At 38.3% G+C, this 18,076-nt stretch overlaps 2 protein-coding genes across 6 annotated transcripts in view; one reads left to right on the top strand and one right to left on the bottom strand.

Moving 5' to 3' along the window:
- PKIA (cAMP-dependent protein kinase inhibitor alpha) overlaps positions 1–10,361 on the top strand; it is a 50,765-nt gene extending 40,404 nt beyond the window's left edge. For 4 of the 5 annotated variants that reach the window (XM_087706934.1, XM_014052502.2, XM_014052510.2 and 1 more), the window contains 2 exons: positions 7,539–7,716; positions 8,958–10,361. In XM_087706934.1, coding sequence (XP_087563060.1) covers positions 7,566–7,716; positions 8,958–9,037 — 231 coding nt within the window. In that variant the 5' untranslated portion in view covers positions 7,539–7,565 and the 3' untranslated portion in view covers positions 9,038–10,361. Of the gene's footprint in view, positions 1–7,508; positions 7,717–8,957 lie in introns of all 5 variants that reach the window. The other variant, XM_014052537.2, reaches the window with a different exon arrangement.
- On the bottom strand, positions 958–3,783 carry LOC148049164 (uncharacterized). Its single transcript, XM_087706929.1, has one exon. The coding sequence runs from the start codon at positions 2,853–2,855 to the stop codon at positions 1,380–1,382; it is 1,476 nt and encodes a 491-aa protein (XP_087563055.1). The 5' UTR covers positions 2,856–3,783; the 3' UTR covers positions 958–1,379.
- Positions 10,362–18,076: the final 7,715 nt, after the last annotated feature.

Genomic DNA, 18,076 nt, shown 5'->3' with positions numbered 1-18,076 from the left:
CTCTCTCCCTAAAAAAGGCTGAAAATCTGGTTGCGTTTTATACACTGAATACAGCATTTTTGGCTTACTGAAACCCCACTCCCTTTGCAAAAATGGGCGTGCAGTGGGTTTGGGAGGCCTGCAAAGTGCTCCTGGGGGCTAGAGAGGACAGAAATGAGCAGAAATGGCCCACTTTTTGCTCGATTTTGCCCTTCCCAGTTCCCAGGAACACTCTACAAGCCTCTGCATACCCTTTTATTTGTGAAAAACATGCCATTTTTTGCTCATTCCCCCCGCCCATCCCCAGAAACACTTTGCAGGTCTCTAAAACTCTCTGCATGCCTGCAGACTGCAAAAACTTTTTTTTTTCAAATTTACCTCTTAAAAATCAAGTGTCTTAAGCTTGAGCTGAGCTGCTGCCACCGCTGGGGAATACTCACTGCTGGGCAGCTGATTGATGGTTGGATTGGCTTCCTGGAATACCATCGATCAGCTGTTGTAGGTGACGGTGATCACTGCCGCCTATTGCTAGCGATTGGTGGTGGCAATCACCGCCACCTAGAACAGCTGATTGGGAGTATTCCGGGAAGCCAATCCAGTCGCTGCTCGGCAGCAAAGGCTCCATTGTTCCATGGTGGCAGCAAACGGCAGCCGGTGTGACAGCGGTGAGAACAGCACACCTCTCCCTCTACCCTCCCATTGCAATATTCACTCTATAAGACGCACAGATGTTTCCACCCACTTTTGGGGGGAGGGGACTGTGTCTTATAGTGTGAAAAATATGGTAAATGGTTCTTTAAAGGCTTGCACCATTGTGATCTTCCACACAACATAATTCAAGAAACACTGCTCTGATATACTACATAGACAGCTACATGCTCTCCCTGTAGTATGCACAGGGGATTTAGTTTCCATTTCTGTTCACCTCTGGTGTGTTGCATTTAGGGTTCCCGAGGCTGAGGATGAAAGGAATGTCCACTCACGGATAGCTGAATCAACCAAAGTTTATTGAGCATCCAGAATTAACATGAGAATCCACAGCAAACTTATTAATCATGAAACATCATTCTTATAGTGTTTTCAGCTTCTTTGAGCTCTACGTATTATCTCATTATTGGCTAACAAGTCTCCAAGGCACAATAATTGGTTAGTCCTTACATCATTGGTGTTCGTGAGAATGTTCACGTTATAATAGCTAAGTAAATCAAGTATTATCAAATGAGTGAATAAAATGTTGCAGGTTATTACTTTGTATCATCCCGTGTCCTCGAACATCCCTGGGAACACTGCAAGAGCAAAGATTAGCTGACAGGCAAATATTTTCTGCAGATTGATGCAGTTTCTACTTACACGTGTAACCTCAGTTCTAAGGACCATCCAGATGATTCACTGTAAAAACCCTACATTTCCTCTCTTTTTGTTTTTAATGACGATAAAAGAGATTTTTCAAGAGCATGCATTTGAATCATATTCAAAGTAGGTGCAGGAGACTTACGAAACATAGCAAAAAACATAGCAAAAAATGAAGGAACACATTGCATACAACAACAGCAAAGTATAAGTAATACAATTATGCTCACACCATAGAAAAACAATTGTTTCAACCAAGAAATATTAGGTAACCAGCTAGTTAACCAATCAAAAGGAGAAAATACATAATGTACATTATTTTTTATAGAAGCTTGTAAATTAGCTAATTCATCTTCAATAGTTCTATTAAGTGAATGAAAATGCACAGCACAAGCACGTTGACCAACTAAAGTACAAAATCCACCTTGACGAGCTAGCAAATAGTCTATAGCAAAACGTTGTTGCATTAAATCTTGATTAAGTTCTTCAATTTCATTTTGCAAGTCTCTAATAATTGCAGCAGTAGCATTAATAGATTTCTCCAATCGGCATGTAAGACCTAAAATAGAATGTCTATTTTCTTGAGTTAATATTCCTGGGTATGATCCCAAAGAAATAGTTCCAGTTATTGCTCCAACTACTGCACGTCCAAAAGTATGCAATGAAGAAAGTTGAGTATTAATAATAACTTCATCAGAACATTTTGATCCCAAGGCTGCACGTCTTTTTCTAGTTGGTAAACTTTCATAAGCACCCACTTGTACAGGTAACGACAAATATCCAATGGCAGCACATTGATAGTTTTGAGGGTGTACGTTAGTTGCATATTTATCAAAGAAAAACCACATTGTAGGATCTTTTAATTGCCATCCAGCACAGATTGATCCACCTGTGTCAGTATTAGAAAAAACAGTTTGAAAAATAGGAAAATTTTCAGGATACATTTCAGGTATGATGTTATGACCTTGTGATGTTTTAATAGTACCCCATAACCAATATTTCTGAGTACAATAACTATAATTCCCTACTTTATCTAAAATACGTTTAGCTTTTGAGTAATCAGACCATTGATTAAACCAATTATGACGAGCATAACAACAAAAACATAAGCCTCTAGTAAATTGGTTAATGCGAATATACTTCCATCTAACTGAATTTAATTCATTTGGAGGAGTAGAAAATAGCCAAGAAGAAGAAATATGTTGAAGTTGCGAAACAATGAAAGCAGAAGAATTAATTAGATTAGGAATAAAAGCAACTTGACCAAGAGCCATAGGAGGTTCATAATATAAAGTTATATTATGACCATGAATCAAAAACATATATTGAGCGTGACGAATCCAAAGATTAGGACTAAGAGGAAGAGCAGGAATTGTTTCCGAGTTAGTAGAAACCGGAAAAGAAAAGAAAAAGAGAAAACAACACATGAGAAAAAAGGATTTTTTCAATTGATGTTGATCTTCAAGGTGATTCCAAGGCAATATTGGAGGACGTTGCATCCTTAGATCTTTCATTTGTTTTTCCATGGTAAGGACGAACACACCGGCCTGGAATCCACACAGCTTGCTTTGTTTGCAAATCCTCAACTGCAGCGTAACCTCGTCCCCAGGTTATAAGTTTTGTAGGTCCACGCCAGGCAGGATCAGGAAGTTGACGAAAAAGCACCAAAGGACGTGCCACAGGATCCTGAATATGAAAATGTAAATTCACTGGGAGGTCTGAAAAGGAATCTAGAAAAGTTAAGTAATTCCACGCATAAAGAGCAATAGAGATCAAATTTTGAATTTTTCTCAAATTGAAAGGACCAGATTCAGATTTTACCAATTTAGTTAATGTGGCTTTGAATGTACGATGAGCTCGCTCAATTATAGCTTGCCCTTGAGAATTGTAAGGAATTCCATGTATCAATTGAATGTTCCATTGTTGACAAAAAGAATTAAAGTCCTTGCTAGTATACGCAGGACCATTATCAGTTTTTAATTGAATTGGTCGTCCCATTACGGAAAAAGCAGAAAGACAATGAGACATGGCATCAAAGGTGCGCTCATGTCTAGCAGCAGTGACCCACAAAAAATGAGAATATGTATCAATGGATGCATGTAAATAAGTGTATGGTTTAAAGGTAGCAAATTGTGTAACATCCATTTGCCAAATTTGATTAGATTTTGTTCCTCGAGGATTTACTCCCATAGGAAAAGGAACAGCAAATTGTTGACAAGAAGTACATCCTCGAACAATGTCACGAGCCTGAGACATAGGAACAGAAAATTGTTTAGCCAAAGATTTAGCATTTTGATGAAAATATGAATGACTAGCAACAGGATCTGAAAAAAGAGTTGTGACTTCTTTGAGAGTCTCATCAGCTCGTCTATTTCCTTCCGTCAAAGGATTTTGAAAAGGAGAATGGCTCCTAATGTGCTCAACATATAAAGGAAAGACACGTGCTTCCAAAACATGTTTCAAGGATAAAAATAAAGACAAAAGATTAACGTCAAGAGAAACAGCACAATAAGCATAAGGAAGAGATTGCATTGCAAGAAAAACATATTTGGTATCAACAATTAAGTTAATAGGTTGATCAGAAAATAATCTCAGAGCCAAAATAACAGCTGCCAACTCAGAACGTTGGGCAGATGTTTGAACAGAAGTGAATTTAGAAAACCATTGTTGACCATCCGTCCAAACCACAACTCCACGAGTGGGTGATCCGTCTGTGAAAATAGTTAATGCTTCAGGAAGAGGAGAACGAGTAAAAATAGAAGAAAATGAAAGATTCAATGTATTTGTAATAACTATTCTAGGATCTTTAGGTAAAGAATATTGAATATCACCAAGGTAGTTGGAAAATGCAATTTGATATGAATCAGAAATGGTCATCAAATGTTCATGTTCAAGTTTAGTACGAGTGAAAGCTATTCCATCCAGATCATGACCTATTAATTGCAAAGATCTTCGTCGTGCTTTCATAATCAATTCTTCTAAAGCCTGTTGATAAGGAAAAATGTTTCTAGGAGGAGAAGCAGACAAATTCAACCATTCATGAATATGAATCACTTTTTCATCCAAAATAGAATAAAGACATCCAGTAGGTAAAGGTGATGTAGGAAGAATTGCTAACCACAACTTTTTGGTTATAGACACAATTCTATCAACATATCCCAATTTAAATTTATTTAGAATTTCTTGGAGACATTTCTTTTGCAAAACAGTAAGTGAAACCAAATCTCCAGGTTTTTTGGAACCTTTTAATAGAGAGAAAAGACAATAAGCAAAACCATGTTACCTCTTTTTCTTTATCCTGTGACTGTAAAGGAAAATTAAAACAAACACATCCTGTTTAAAAACAGGCTAATAGTCAACCACCACTAGATGTCGTTGAATGACAATCTTTCTGAAAATGCCCTAATTTTCCACATCTAAAACAGTTCCCTGGAGGCTTCCTCCCTCTTTGAATCGCTGCAGCCAACAAATTCATGTTGTATGATGGAGATCCTACATCCTGACAAACACGTAACATGTCTGCTAACGTGTATTGATTTGTAGCTTTTAAAGGCTGCAAAGCACGTTTACAGTCCACATTAGCATTTTCAATAGCCAACTGACGAAGCAATTCTCCAGCCGCTTCCTGATTATCCAACTGTTGATGCAAAGCTTTTGAAAGTCTCTCCACAAAATCAGCATAAGGTTCATTCACTCTCTGGCGTATGTTAGAAAAGCTAACTTTAGGTTCTCCGGCTTGAGGAACCTTGAGAAAAGACCTGAATGCACATTCAGAAACTACCGCCAAAGTTGCAGGAGGAAGTAAAACCTGATTAGGAATGTCTGCAAACTGACCTGACCCAAACAACTGTTCCACTGTGTAAAGTCCACCACTACCTAAAGCAGCTGCCTGAGAATGACGCAAATATTCACTTTCCCAAACAACATACTGCATAGAAGTCAAAATCATTCTAAACAATTGTTTCCAATCCTGCGGAATCATGGTATAGCCATTCTTAATTCCTTCCAAAAGACCTTTAGTAAAATTTCCAGTGATACCATAATCAGAAATAGCCTTCTTTAACTCCCTTAAAATCTGAAATGGCAAACCTTCCCACTCAGCAATCTGCTGACCTGGTTGTGGCCCTGGTTGATATTGAACCGGACACACAGAGAACAAATCAGCTAACTCTTCTCCAGAAATATTAACATCTGATTTACAATTTTCTACCATTTTCTGAAAAGCAGACTTTGGAAGAATATTAGTAGAAGAATGAGGAATAGGAGGAAGAGAAAGATAAGAGGGAATAGGAGGAGGGGGAGGAGGAGGAGGAGGCTTTAACACAATGTCAGAAGAAGGAGAAGAAGGTATTATTTCAGACTCAGATTTAGGATCAAAAGAAGAAATTTCTTTTTCAGACAGTGGAGGAAAAATCACAGTATTAGAATGTTGAGAAGGAGGGGATGATAAGGAAGAAACAGAATCTTCTTTCTGACCAAATATTTCTACAGCATGCCGACACAAATGCCAAGCGTGCAAAACATCCACATCTTTCCTAGGCTCAGAATGCAAAACCTTGCCAACTTTTTCCCAATCTGACAACTTCAAAGAACCTTGTATAGGATAGAAAGGACAACTTAAAGCAATTTCACGGACCAGCCGAAAAAGAGCCTTTTGTGACACACATAACTCAGACTTCTTAAGAAGATACCCTAACTCACTAACATGCTTCCTTTGCTCTAGAGAGAGCGAAGACCCCATACTTACTAAGAAAAGCCCTTGGGCTGACGACGCGTCTGTCCTTCTCTGGACGAAGTACGGGTCCCTGTTCGGGCGCCAAAATGTTGCATTTAGGGTTCCCGAGGCTGAGGATGAAAGGAATGTCCACTCACGGATAGCTGAATCAACCAAAGTTTATTGAGCATCCAGAATTAACATGAGAATCCACAGCAAACTTATTAATCATGAAACATCATTCTTATAGTGTTTTCAGCTTCTTTGAGCTCTACGTATTATCTCATTATTGGCTAACAAGTCTCCAAGGCACAATAATTGGTTAGTCCTTACATCATTGGTGTTCGTGAGAATGTTCACGTTATAATAGCTAAGTAAATCAAGTATTATCAAATGAGTGAATAAAATGTTGCAGGTTATTACTTTGTATCATCCCGTGTCCTCGAACATCCCTGGGAACACTGCAAGAGCAAAGATTAGCTGACAGGCAAATATTTTCTGCAGATTGATGCAGTTTCTACTTACACGTGTAACCTCAGTTCTAAGGACCATCCAGATGATTCACTGTAAAAACCCTACACTGGTGAGATCTGTGAAGAGAGACTGACAATCTTCTTAGCTATTGCATCATTGATGTGGAACTTTTCCAACAAAGGTCTCCCAGAATCCTCCATGTCCTAAATTCTTACTTAATTTCTGCCCCACTCTAAGACAGTGCAGTGGCTCAGCAGTTAAGATACTGAGCTTGTCAACTGGAAAGCTGGCAGCCTGTTCATTATGTGACAGGGTGAGTTCCTGTCCTTGTCCCAGTTCCTGCCAAATCTAGCAGTTCAAAAGCATGCAAATGTGAGTAGATGAATAGGTTCCAGTTTAATGGGAAGGAACAGCACTCCATAATGTCATGCTGACCACATGACCACAAAATTATTTTCAGACAGCACTGGCTCATTGGCCTTGAAACAGAGATGAGGCACAACCTCTTACAGTTGGCAACGACTAGCGGAGTAAAATCTACAGGGATTCCTTTACCTTGTTTACCATCTCAGTTTCGTGACTGGACAGTTTTCAGTAAAAAAATAAAAGTAATAACATAAATAATAAATATTGTTTATTTGAAAGGCATTTGGGCAATGAAATTGTAATCTACATAGATTTTCTCTATTTTGGTGTGCTTTGGTACTATTTATCATTCATGTTTTTCATTTGACCCTTATTTTATCTCTATTTTGGAGACATGGTATATCAAATAGTTACTAAGAGCATTGAATATAATCATATATGGTACACTCAGAATTATTGTTTCTGCTCTGTTCCTGCTTAGGGATTTTATGTCCAGTATCCTATTGAATAACTTATTCCAAACCCTTCATCTCATATGAAATTTCATTGTAAATCAAGTATATTGTTTTTATATTAAAGCATTTCAATTTTTCTCTATCTCTTAACTGCATGGCCTTCTTTGCAGTAAAGAGACTGTTTCTCTGTTTTCTTTAAGATACTGCTATGAGGATACTTGTTAGCAATGACTGATGTGGAATCTACATATGCAGATTTCATTGCTTCAGGAAGAACTGGAAGAAGAAACGCTATTCATGATATACTTGTGTCTTCAACAAGTGGGAATTCCAGTGAACTATCCCTGAAATTATCTGAACTTGATATAAATAAAACTGGTAAATAACAATATTTTAGCAAAAAAAAACTATACAAGAGGAATCATTCTTGAAAACAGTGTATTAGGTTTTGATATCTATACACTATTAAATTTATACTTGGCATACACTCACACACATGCACATATTCATACACATTATATATTGATCAAGTATAATTTGTGTGTATGTGTTATATATGCATATTTATACATACACACATATTTCACAAGGTATGAAATGATAAAACGTTTGGTGTACTTAGGATCTATCAGTTAAATTCTCAGGAACCCCTTTGTTTCTAGTCATAGAGAGTGAGGAAGGATAAACTTACAAGGGTTTGTTAAGCCTATCAACCTTAGTGGTATGATGGGTCAAAACATTAGTTTTGGCTGATATGATGGGTCACAAGCTATTCAGGCGAAAATTAGAATAAATATGATTACTATTGAATTTTTAAAACATGCATCTTCAGGAGATGAACTGATGCAATGTTTCCCAATTGCTATGAAAACTGCTTAGCCCATATTTCCAGAACAGGGAAGTAAGTATCTTATACAGAGTAGGTAGGATTTATGGCCATAGTAGAGCTCATCGGCCAATTTACTTATAAGCTAAGTAAGGTCAAGAGGCAATGATCATAAGCCAAGATTAATTCAGGTCACAATTTAATAGTTGTGATAATTAAATTCTCCCTACATAGAATTCTAATTCCTCGTAGGTATATTTCCTTGTAGATACTAAATATATATTCCTTGTAGATACTATTTTAAGAAAGGCAAGAACAGTGGTACAGCTGATAGTCTATCCCCTTCGTATCTCAAGGTTACCATTAGGTTAACTAATATACCATAATTATGAAGTATGGTAGAATGAATATGAAAAACCATTACATACATACTACACCATACATTGTATTATGTCTATTATTAAATTTGCTCCTCTGAAATACTAAAATCAGTTTCTGTAAATAGGTTAGGAATGGCTAGTTCTTTGTCTATAGAATGAAATCCATTCACTTCTAACGCAATGAATTAAGCCCCATTTAAAGTTTTCTCCAGCATTTTTACATTTCTTAAGTGGCAGTCTGCCTTTATATTTTGAATCTCATTCTCTACATTATTTATAACTTAGATAACTAGTTAGTGTTGCTTAAAACCAACCCAGACTCTGTATGCCAGATATGAACCCAGTGGAATATGCAAATATCAGTTGCATTGTCCATGCTATTTTTTACTAAAAATTACCTTTGTTTCTTGTAGAAGGGGAAGAAGATGCACAGAGAAACCCCACCGAACAAACTGGGGAATCCCAGGGGGAAGCAGCAAAAGAAGAAAGCTGATGTTTTAGGTTGACTGACTGTAGAAATATTTTCCAACTGCAAAAGGCTGCATCCTGTGAGCAAGCCACTTGAACAAAAAATAAATTTAAAATGGACGAATCTCGTTACCAGAACCTGCACAATGCAGTACAAAAAGAGGGGATGAAGGTGGTAACAGTAGACAGAACTTTTTCTACCTTTGTTAGCAATGGTTGAGACCTGGTTATTGATCAGGACACTTTGTTGAGAGATGGATCTTATAACAAATGCCCACATTGAAATACAAAATACAAATGATGTAGATCTTGTAGCAAAAATAGAATTCAGCTGAACAGAAGCTTGAATTGGATTGTGTCACAATGGCTTCAGTGATCTTCTGAAATTGTCTGGCTAGAATATTTACCTATTAAAAAATCACTTGTAAAGGAAGCACTGTTTGTTTTTAAAGAACTCTGCTTTTCTGTTTTCAGCCACATTACTTAACAATGTTTTATATTGTACAATTTAGATGCTCCACACTGCCCTTTCTTGAAATGCTCATGAAAGCAACTGTGACTATGAATTTTTCTACAACTTGTTTTGAAAGGGCTAGCTAGGGTTTGTTTTATGCACCATGTGTTGTGTGCACATGATCATCAAATCAATTGCTAAACTGATCAAATTATTCATTTAGTTATGAATCAGCATTCTTTCATTTACAAGATAAACTTTTAACATAAGTAATGTACAGTCAGGTGTGTCTTGTATTTTCTCAGTACAGTTCTTTGCTTGTGGGTAGTTTAAATCCAAAAATCTTTAATTCTTTAAGGGGTATTTTGTTGTTGTTCAGACAACTATGTAACTGCTAAAGCATAAGAGTAAGCACAGTACATATTAAAAGATATGAGCTCATAGCTGATGAGAGATAAAATATCCAACACTTTAGTAAAGGCCTACTTCCTAAAATGAAGAAGGATTTATTATAGCTTTTCGAATTGGAGTCGTCTAACTTTTCAATCAATATTAAAGTAAAAAGTTATTTTGTTGTGGCAATCAAATGGATATCAATCACAATTTTTCCCAAGTCCTAATGTTTGTTTCTTTATTTATATTTCAACTTTATTTCAAATGCCATGCACTTTTCAAATACTTGTAATTTTATTAAAATATTAGTGTAAACTTTGCTTTTTAGTAAATCTAAACATTGGTTAATGAAACATACATTACTGTTGTGACTATGGTTGTTGTTTTTACAATATTACTATTTTACGGTTGTCACATGGACATTGTTGGAGTGAGGTCTGTAAATACTTTAATTGGCATTGAATTTGGTAATTGGTGTTAATAAATAACAACCAGCAGAATATTTATGGCTCATTAGCATAGTTTGCTTCTCTATGCCTTTGCTTGTATAGACGTCCATTAGTTATATACATATTTTAGTGAAGAACCTCCCACTTTCAATCAAATGTTGACTTGAGGTTTCCATTCTGATCATCTTCATTATTTAATTTTAGTTCGACAGTGTGCCTGTCTTCTACAGCAAGAACTATATGTCTAACCCATCTAACATACTTCAGAAGCTCAGAAATATAGCCAAATCTGATTCACCAGTTTTGTATCTTCTAGGATTCATTGGAGATAGGTCATGCAGGGATGGGTCTCTATTGAGAAAAAGTGCATACCTGTCAATTGTATACTTAAGAAGTGTGCTCACCCCTAACGTATCTATGACACCTGTTAAAGCGATCTTCTCAATAGTTCCATTCCCAGAATTCTTAGCTAGCTTGACAACAGGCAGCCTCGAGTTCCTCCAGGGAATAAGTTAAGCATGATAGTCTTTCTAATTACACAGTATGTGTATCTCCTCTACAGACTTTACAGCCTCAATTTCATCCTGAATAGCACTTTTCCCCTAACAAGATACACTGTGCTATCTGAGAGAATAATAAGGTAAACAATGGAATGAGAGCTATCAAATGATATGTGGAAAAAAAGGCAAGAATCAAACATTTTAAAAGTAATTTATAAAAATAGTAAAGGTGGGATAAATATCTAATAGGTAAATAAATAAAATGCAGGATTTGAAAAACAATTCCTCACTACTGCCTAAATTTAAAATGCAGAAGCCCTAGTTTCAATAACTGTAATTAACTTTGTTTTATTTCCTATTTATTGCTTAGAAAATAGAATTTTCTTTTCAGGTTTTACCTGAATAGTTGGGGGTTTTGATCTGCTTTCCATCAGCAATTATCAGCATCCTTTTCTCTCATAAAAATGTATTAACTGAACTTCTTCATCCATCTGTCACAGAATTCTGTGTTACTAAGTGGCCAACTTAGTAACTACATGCATTTTCAAAACTCACAAGACTAGGATGAAATAGCTTCTTCGCGTTATCTTCCGGTAACTAGTATTTTTCATGAACATTTCCAGGCATCTTTAAAATCATGCAAGTTGCTAGCAACATATACAATTTAACTATGCCCTATGTGAAAAAGTATTTTCTTCTGCTGGTACCCTGCATTCTAGTTTAATATACAACCTCAAGTACCAGCATTATGAGAAAGGAAGAAAAACTTTAATATTCATTCCATGTATGGTTTTATATAAGTCTATAATGTAGGAAACCTTGGAGGTAATCAAAAGGCCTGATGGTTAGAATGCAGTACTGCAGGCTAACTCTGACCACAGTCTGGAGTTCAATCCTAAAGAAGCTTGGCCTTCAGTCCTTCCGAGGTCAGTAAAATGAGGAGCCGGATTGTTGGAGGCAATATGCTGTAAAGCACTATGAAGCATTATATAAGTTCTATTGCTATCAGATATCCTGCTGGACATACAATTAAGATGCAGGACCTGTAATTAAAGCTGACAATTTTGAGGACAAGTGCTTCTCATTCTGCTACCTGACACCATCTCTATCTTGATTTTATCTCAGAACTAATGTTAAGGTTTCCAGTCAGATGGTCTTGGGGGATTTAAATCCCCGTGAACTGAGACAAAATTTCTCTAAGTGTGTTATAAGTCCAAATTTGAGGATAGTTGTAATTGGGGGTATCATGTATGCAAAGCAGAATTCTGTGAGAACTCTGTCACATAGCTGTCTAGCAAGAACAGAACCAGGTTCTTGTATGACTCATCTTTGCATGCATAAAGTTGAAGTCCAGAAGACACTGGCAGTCACATTGCCCCACTTATTTGGCATACAGGAGTTGCAAGGATGGATCTTTATGTGGCAGTCGCCAACTAATCGACAGCAAACACATCCAATCAGTAGGGAATGGGAACAGTTCTTTTGCTGTTGAGAGCAGAAAGTATCTCCTTGATTGGCTCAACTTGTAAAAGTAAAAGTCCTGTAAGAATTCTTGTTTTGCACATGCAATTTTTTTACTGTGTTCTCAGAAGGCAACAACAGGACAAGTCCTGAAAGAGTTCCAACTCTGCATACATAAATGGGACAATTTATAAGAACACATTTAATGTTAAAAAAAATGGCACATTCACTGCTACCAAAGTGAGCTGGTTAGATTTATTCATGAAGGGAAAGGGTTTATAAGTATGTACCATTGTATAGAGTCATGAAATTACAAGGTTTGCCAATGTTGTACTAAGTGTGCTATAGAAATCCTACCATCCACAGAGAGGATATAGTGAATGAATTTGCAATTGTAAGAAAAAAGATGAAGATGCTGTCCTTGTTGGAATACCTAATGTCAAAAATGTGTTGAGCAAAAATGCTAGCCAGTCATACCACAGTTTTGGACATGATCTTAGGACTTTGTTAGCAAAGCTACAAGTAATGTACAGATATCCAATTACAGATTGTAAGTTCTAAATCTGCAACATATGTAAGTTTCTAGCAATATTTCCTTTATTACCAAAGTACATCAGTGACATCAAAACAGGATGAGAGTCTTGGACAAACATGTAAAAAACATATCACATTTCAACTTGCCTTAAATGATAACCGTCCCTTTCTCAATCTGGTTTCAGCTTTCAGTATTTTGAAAAAAATTTAAATGGTCTTCCTCAAAACTTAAAACAAAATTATTTATCCCTGCCCTCTTATTCAGTCTCCAGATCATATAAAGAAAACACAAATCAAAGGAGAAACAGATGACAGTGACAGATGTGACTGAGTTAATCTCACTGTTAAGCCATGAATAAGTTACAATTGCTGGCTTTGCACCCTACTACACTCAAAATCAATTTTTACATAATCTTAATTAAGATAAATACATTTGAGATAATATGGGAATTCAGCCTATGTGTAGGAGGTATACTTGTCAGCACTGAGCAACAGGTTGAAAAAAAAGCATTCCCATACATCATTCTGGAGCTGTAGCACTTTCCTCTAACTTGAAAGGGAACATTGAAGAAAGTAATTTCCAATTTTCTTCAAATAACTAATTTTTACTAAGAAAACATGAACAAAGGAAAGAGTTCTAAAGTCTGAGCATCCCCTAGCAGAAGTATGCAATCAAAGCCATTATATTTTTGGCAGCTCTGTTTTTGGCCATGAACTTGTGGGTTATGGTATTTGTATTCCAAAATTTCAGCAAAACATCACATTCTTTCTCTATTCTTTAACATAGAATCAAGTAACACCTAGCCCAATTAAATTGTAAACAGTTGCACAATAGATCAGGGATCCCCAGAGATCCCAACCCCCTGATGGCTGTGGAAGCAGCTCCACTTGCAACCACAGTGGACAGGTGAGCGTGGGCTCACCAACATTAAGCACCGCATCATATGATCACCATTTGCAACCTCTGCCTGCAGCCCTGTGACTGCTACTTCGAAGCTCGCAGTAAAGATAATAGTCAATGGCAATCATATGACCAGGGGATAATCTCACTATCATAACTGGCTGGCAAGCAACCAAATTGTGATCACAGAGATGTTACAACGGTTCCACCACAAAACCGCGGTCGACAAAATCGCGGTCGACGAAAGCGCGTATGTGACGTCATCACAGCGCGACGAAAAAGATCGAAAAATGTAAAAATAAAGCGAAAACCTTACCCTAACCCCCCCAAACCTAACCCTAAACCTAACCCTTAACCTAACCCTAACCCTAACCCTTAACCTAACGAAAAACCTAACGCTAACCCTTAACCTAACGCTAAACGTAACGCTAACGCTCTAAACGTAACCCTAACCCTTAACCTAACCCTAACCCTTAACCTAACGCTTACCTTTATGTGAATCGGCTTGCTGTAATTTAATTTTTATTTCAATTTTTCGATCTTTTTCGTCGCGTTGTGATAACGTCACATACGCGATTTCGTCGACCGCGCTTTTGTGGAACGCGGTTTTGACGGGTCACGGTTACAACACCCACAACAATCTCTTCTATTGCAAAATTTTGCAGAATTATTTTTCAGAGCCAGCAGGGGGAGTTCTAACACTATGTTTTCACCATTATAAATTATTTTAAAAACAATGATTCTAGAAAAACATCTTACTGACAAATGTATGTTTTTGTGATTTAATTAGAATTTGCTTATTTGTTCATAATCTTGCATATCTGATGAAGCACTGAACTTTAACTATGTCACTGTAGCTATAATGTTCATAGCACATATTTGTTCATGATTCATAGTTTACTTAAACATACTTACATGTGTACATATTCATTTTATTTCATTTCACATTTACTGTATTAGAATTCCTTAATTAAAAATGATATTTGCATTGTGTATTTTTTCAAAATGTTTCTTTTCCCTGTGAAAGATCATTCTGCTTTTGAATCTCATTTAAATACAGTGCTTTAAAATTTCTTGCAAACGTTTTTAGTGATATTTACAAGATTACTATATCAGGCAAAGTGACAGAGAATGCTTCCTTTGAAACAAAATCCCAGAATTTTTTTCATTATGTACTTCCTGGGATTTAACCAACAAATGGCAAAAGAAAGACCAGAGATGACTGTACAGAGTCTATACAGGAGACTAAACCCTCACAAATACTGACACCGTCACTATCAGTTTTAAGAATAAGTACAAGAACTGAATCTCTCCCTTGGGAAAAGCTCATCAGTTCTGATATTCTTAAAAGTGAAGGGGGTGGGAAGACAAAGACACATTCTACCAAATGAACAGTAAAAAGAATGCAACACAATACTGATGCAGAATTAGCAGGCATGCTACTGTTTTCAGTATCCATTTTCAGATGCTGCCAAGTAAGTTTCCAATGGTTTTTAAATCTCGACTATCAACTATTAACTCTTTAATGTCAAAAATGGCAATGCTGCCTTTTATCTACAACATGTATTTTTGCTAATCTTAGAAATAACAAATGTCAATAAACAATAAATCCAAGACTATAAAAGACAAGAGATAAACAAGGAATAGAGAAGGAAAGATTTTTGAAGACTGGTTGGCAGGTCATTGGATAAGCCATGTAGAAAATAAGGGAAGAGAGGTGAGGCATACCCATTTTACTCTGCAAGACCTCTAGGTTTATTTCAGCTTCAATTTGGATCAAGAATAAAATGTGAAGAAATTTCCCTTTATTTTTATTCAAAAAATACACTTCACTAAATCTATAAAACGTTCTGTGTCCAGTTGGGTCTGCCTATCCCATCATCTGACTGGTGGACACACTTCAGTTTCCTTCAGTTAAACAATGGCAACTTGTGGGACTGCAGAAATATGCCTATTACTACTCCTGCCCTCCAAAATAGCATTCCCCCAGACCCATCCCACCTCTGCTTTAGAAAGGCATTGAAAAATTGTCTTTTAAAGCAGGTCATAGACCCAAGTGATTCTATGACTGCTGCTGAGTGATGAGGGATGTTTGCGAGAAGTGGAGGTGGGAGGCACCGTTTGCGGTGGTTCTCCTACCTCTCGGACAGGTCGCAGTCGGTGTTGGTCGGAGGGCAGAGATCGACCCCAAGGCCCCTCAAGTATGGGGTGCCGCAGGGTTCAGTCCTGTCCCCCCTCCTATTTAACATCTACATGAAGCCGCTGGGTGAGATCATACGCCGGCACAGGATTAAGTATCACCAATATACAGATGATACGCAGCTGTATCTGTCTGCCCCGTGCCAACTCAGCGAAGCAGTAGAAGTGATGTGCCAGTGCATGGAGGCTGTTAGAGTCTGGATGGGAGCAAACAAGTTGGCACTCAATCCAGACAAGACCAAGTGGCTTCTGATGTTCCCTCCCAAAGATTGTCCAACTGTTCCATCTCTCAGGCTGGGGGGGCGAAATTATATGCCCCTCAGAGAGGGTTCGCAATTTGGGAGTCCTCCTGGACCCACAGCTGACTCTAGAACACCATCTGTCGGCTGTGACCCGGGGGACCTTTGCCCAAGTCCGCCTGGTGCACCAATTGCGACCCTACCTGGATCGGGAGGCCCTTCAGACAGTCACTCACGCCCTTGTGACCTCAAGACTGGATTATTGTAATGCGCTCTACATGGGGCTGCCCTTGAAGAGTGTTCGAAGACTCCAATTAGTCCAGAATGCAGCCGCGTGAGCGATTGTGGGTGCACCAAGGTACACCCACGTTACACCTATCCTCCGCGAGCTGCACTGGCTACCTATTAGTCTTCGAATCCGCTTCAAGGTGCCGGTGGCTACCTATAAAGCCCTACATGGCATCGGACCTGGGTACCTGAGAGACCGCCTCCTGCCGATTACCTCTCTCAGACCAATTAGATCACACAGGTTGGGTCTCCTCCAGATTCCATCTGCCAGCCAATGTTGGCTGGCGACTCCCCGGGGGAGGGCCTTCTCTGTTGCAGCTCCGGCCCTCTGGAACGAGCTCCCTGTTGAGATCCAGACCCTTACTACCCTCCCGGCCTTCCGCAAAGCCACCAAGTCCTGGCTGTTCCAGCAGGCTGGGGGGAGCTGAGAAGCATCTACCTCCACGGAAATTGTGAATGTTGGTTTTGTTTTTAATATGTTGTCTTTGTCTCGTTCCCCCCTTTCCCTTGTCTTTTGTGAGCCGCCTGGAGTCCTCTGGGAGTGGGCGGCATACAAGACAAATAAATAAATAAATAAACAAACAAACAAACAAACAAACTATATTTTTGTACTTCCCTTTGGTGAAAATGTTGTTCGACTTTTTGCATCATGCTTATTTTTACTGAACCGCTAACACAGGAGTGTCCAATTTTGAAATCTTGTGGACTTCAATTCCCAGAAATCTCCAGTCAGCCATGTTGCCTGGGGAATTCTGGGAGTTGAAGTCCCCAAGTTTTAAAGGTGTCAAGGTTGGAGAACCCTGCTCTTAATGTAGCCAGCTTTAACTTCAACTGATCTGATATTCATTCACATCCCATACATTATTAGGAGATCCAAAAGGCTGCGGTCACCAGGACTCCAACCACACCCAAAACTACTGTGTGAATCCTCCCCGCCCTGCAGAAAAACAAAAACAAAACCCAACCCCACCATCTTAGATTTCTGCTGGGCCAGTGCAAAAGAAAAATATTCTGCCAGAATGGCAAGGGGGGGGGGAATTCCTTGGGAGATAGGACCAATTCATAAGAAGTCTTCCCTCCTCTGCTGCAACAGAATACCTTATGCCACCAGATTTGAAATTTTGGGCTTAGACAATTTAGAACTACGCCGCCTTCGGTCTGAAGCCTAGTACATAAAGTTATCCTACTTGTCAATGACTACTTCAGCTTCAACCACGACAATACACGAGCACACAATAGATACAAACTCAAGGTAAACCGCTCCAAACACAATTGCAGAAAATGCGACTTCACAACAGAGTTGTCAACGCCTAGAAATGCACTACCTGACACTGTGGTCTCTCTCCCAAACCCCCATAATTTAACCTTAGTCTGTCTACTGTCGACCTCACCCCATTCCTAAGAGGTCTGTAAGGGGCGTGCATAAGCGCACCCAGCGTGCCTACCGTCCCTGTCCTAACGTTTCTCTTCATTCACATTTCACATTTCATGCATCCAAAATCATGTTTATACTTATATATGTTATCTAATACATAAAGCTATTGGGAGCAGAAAAACGCCCAGGCAGAGACATTAGACACCGAAAAGGCCGTCCTTTTCCACGCCAGGGCGGCGACCACGGAGAAGAAAGAAGCCGCGGCTACTCC

The sequence above is a fragment of the Thamnophis sirtalis genome, unplaced genomic scaffold (assembly GCF_051295495.1).
Source record: "Thamnophis sirtalis isolate CommonGarterSnake01/CBP01778 unplaced genomic scaffold, rThaSir2_p1.2 scaffold_2, whole genome shotgun sequence".
NCBI classification, from domain to species: domain Eukaryota; kingdom Metazoa; phylum Chordata; class Lepidosauria; order Squamata; family Natricidae; genus Thamnophis; species Thamnophis sirtalis.
Note: the sequence above shows the minus strand (reverse complement) of the source record. Positions and strands in the feature narration are given on the sequence as shown.

Excerpts from the sequence above, each read along its gene's own strand:
- LOC148049164 (XM_087706929.1), bottom strand. The coding sequence starts at position 2,855 with ATGGAAAAACAAATGAAAGATCTAAGGATGCAACGTCCTCCAATATTG.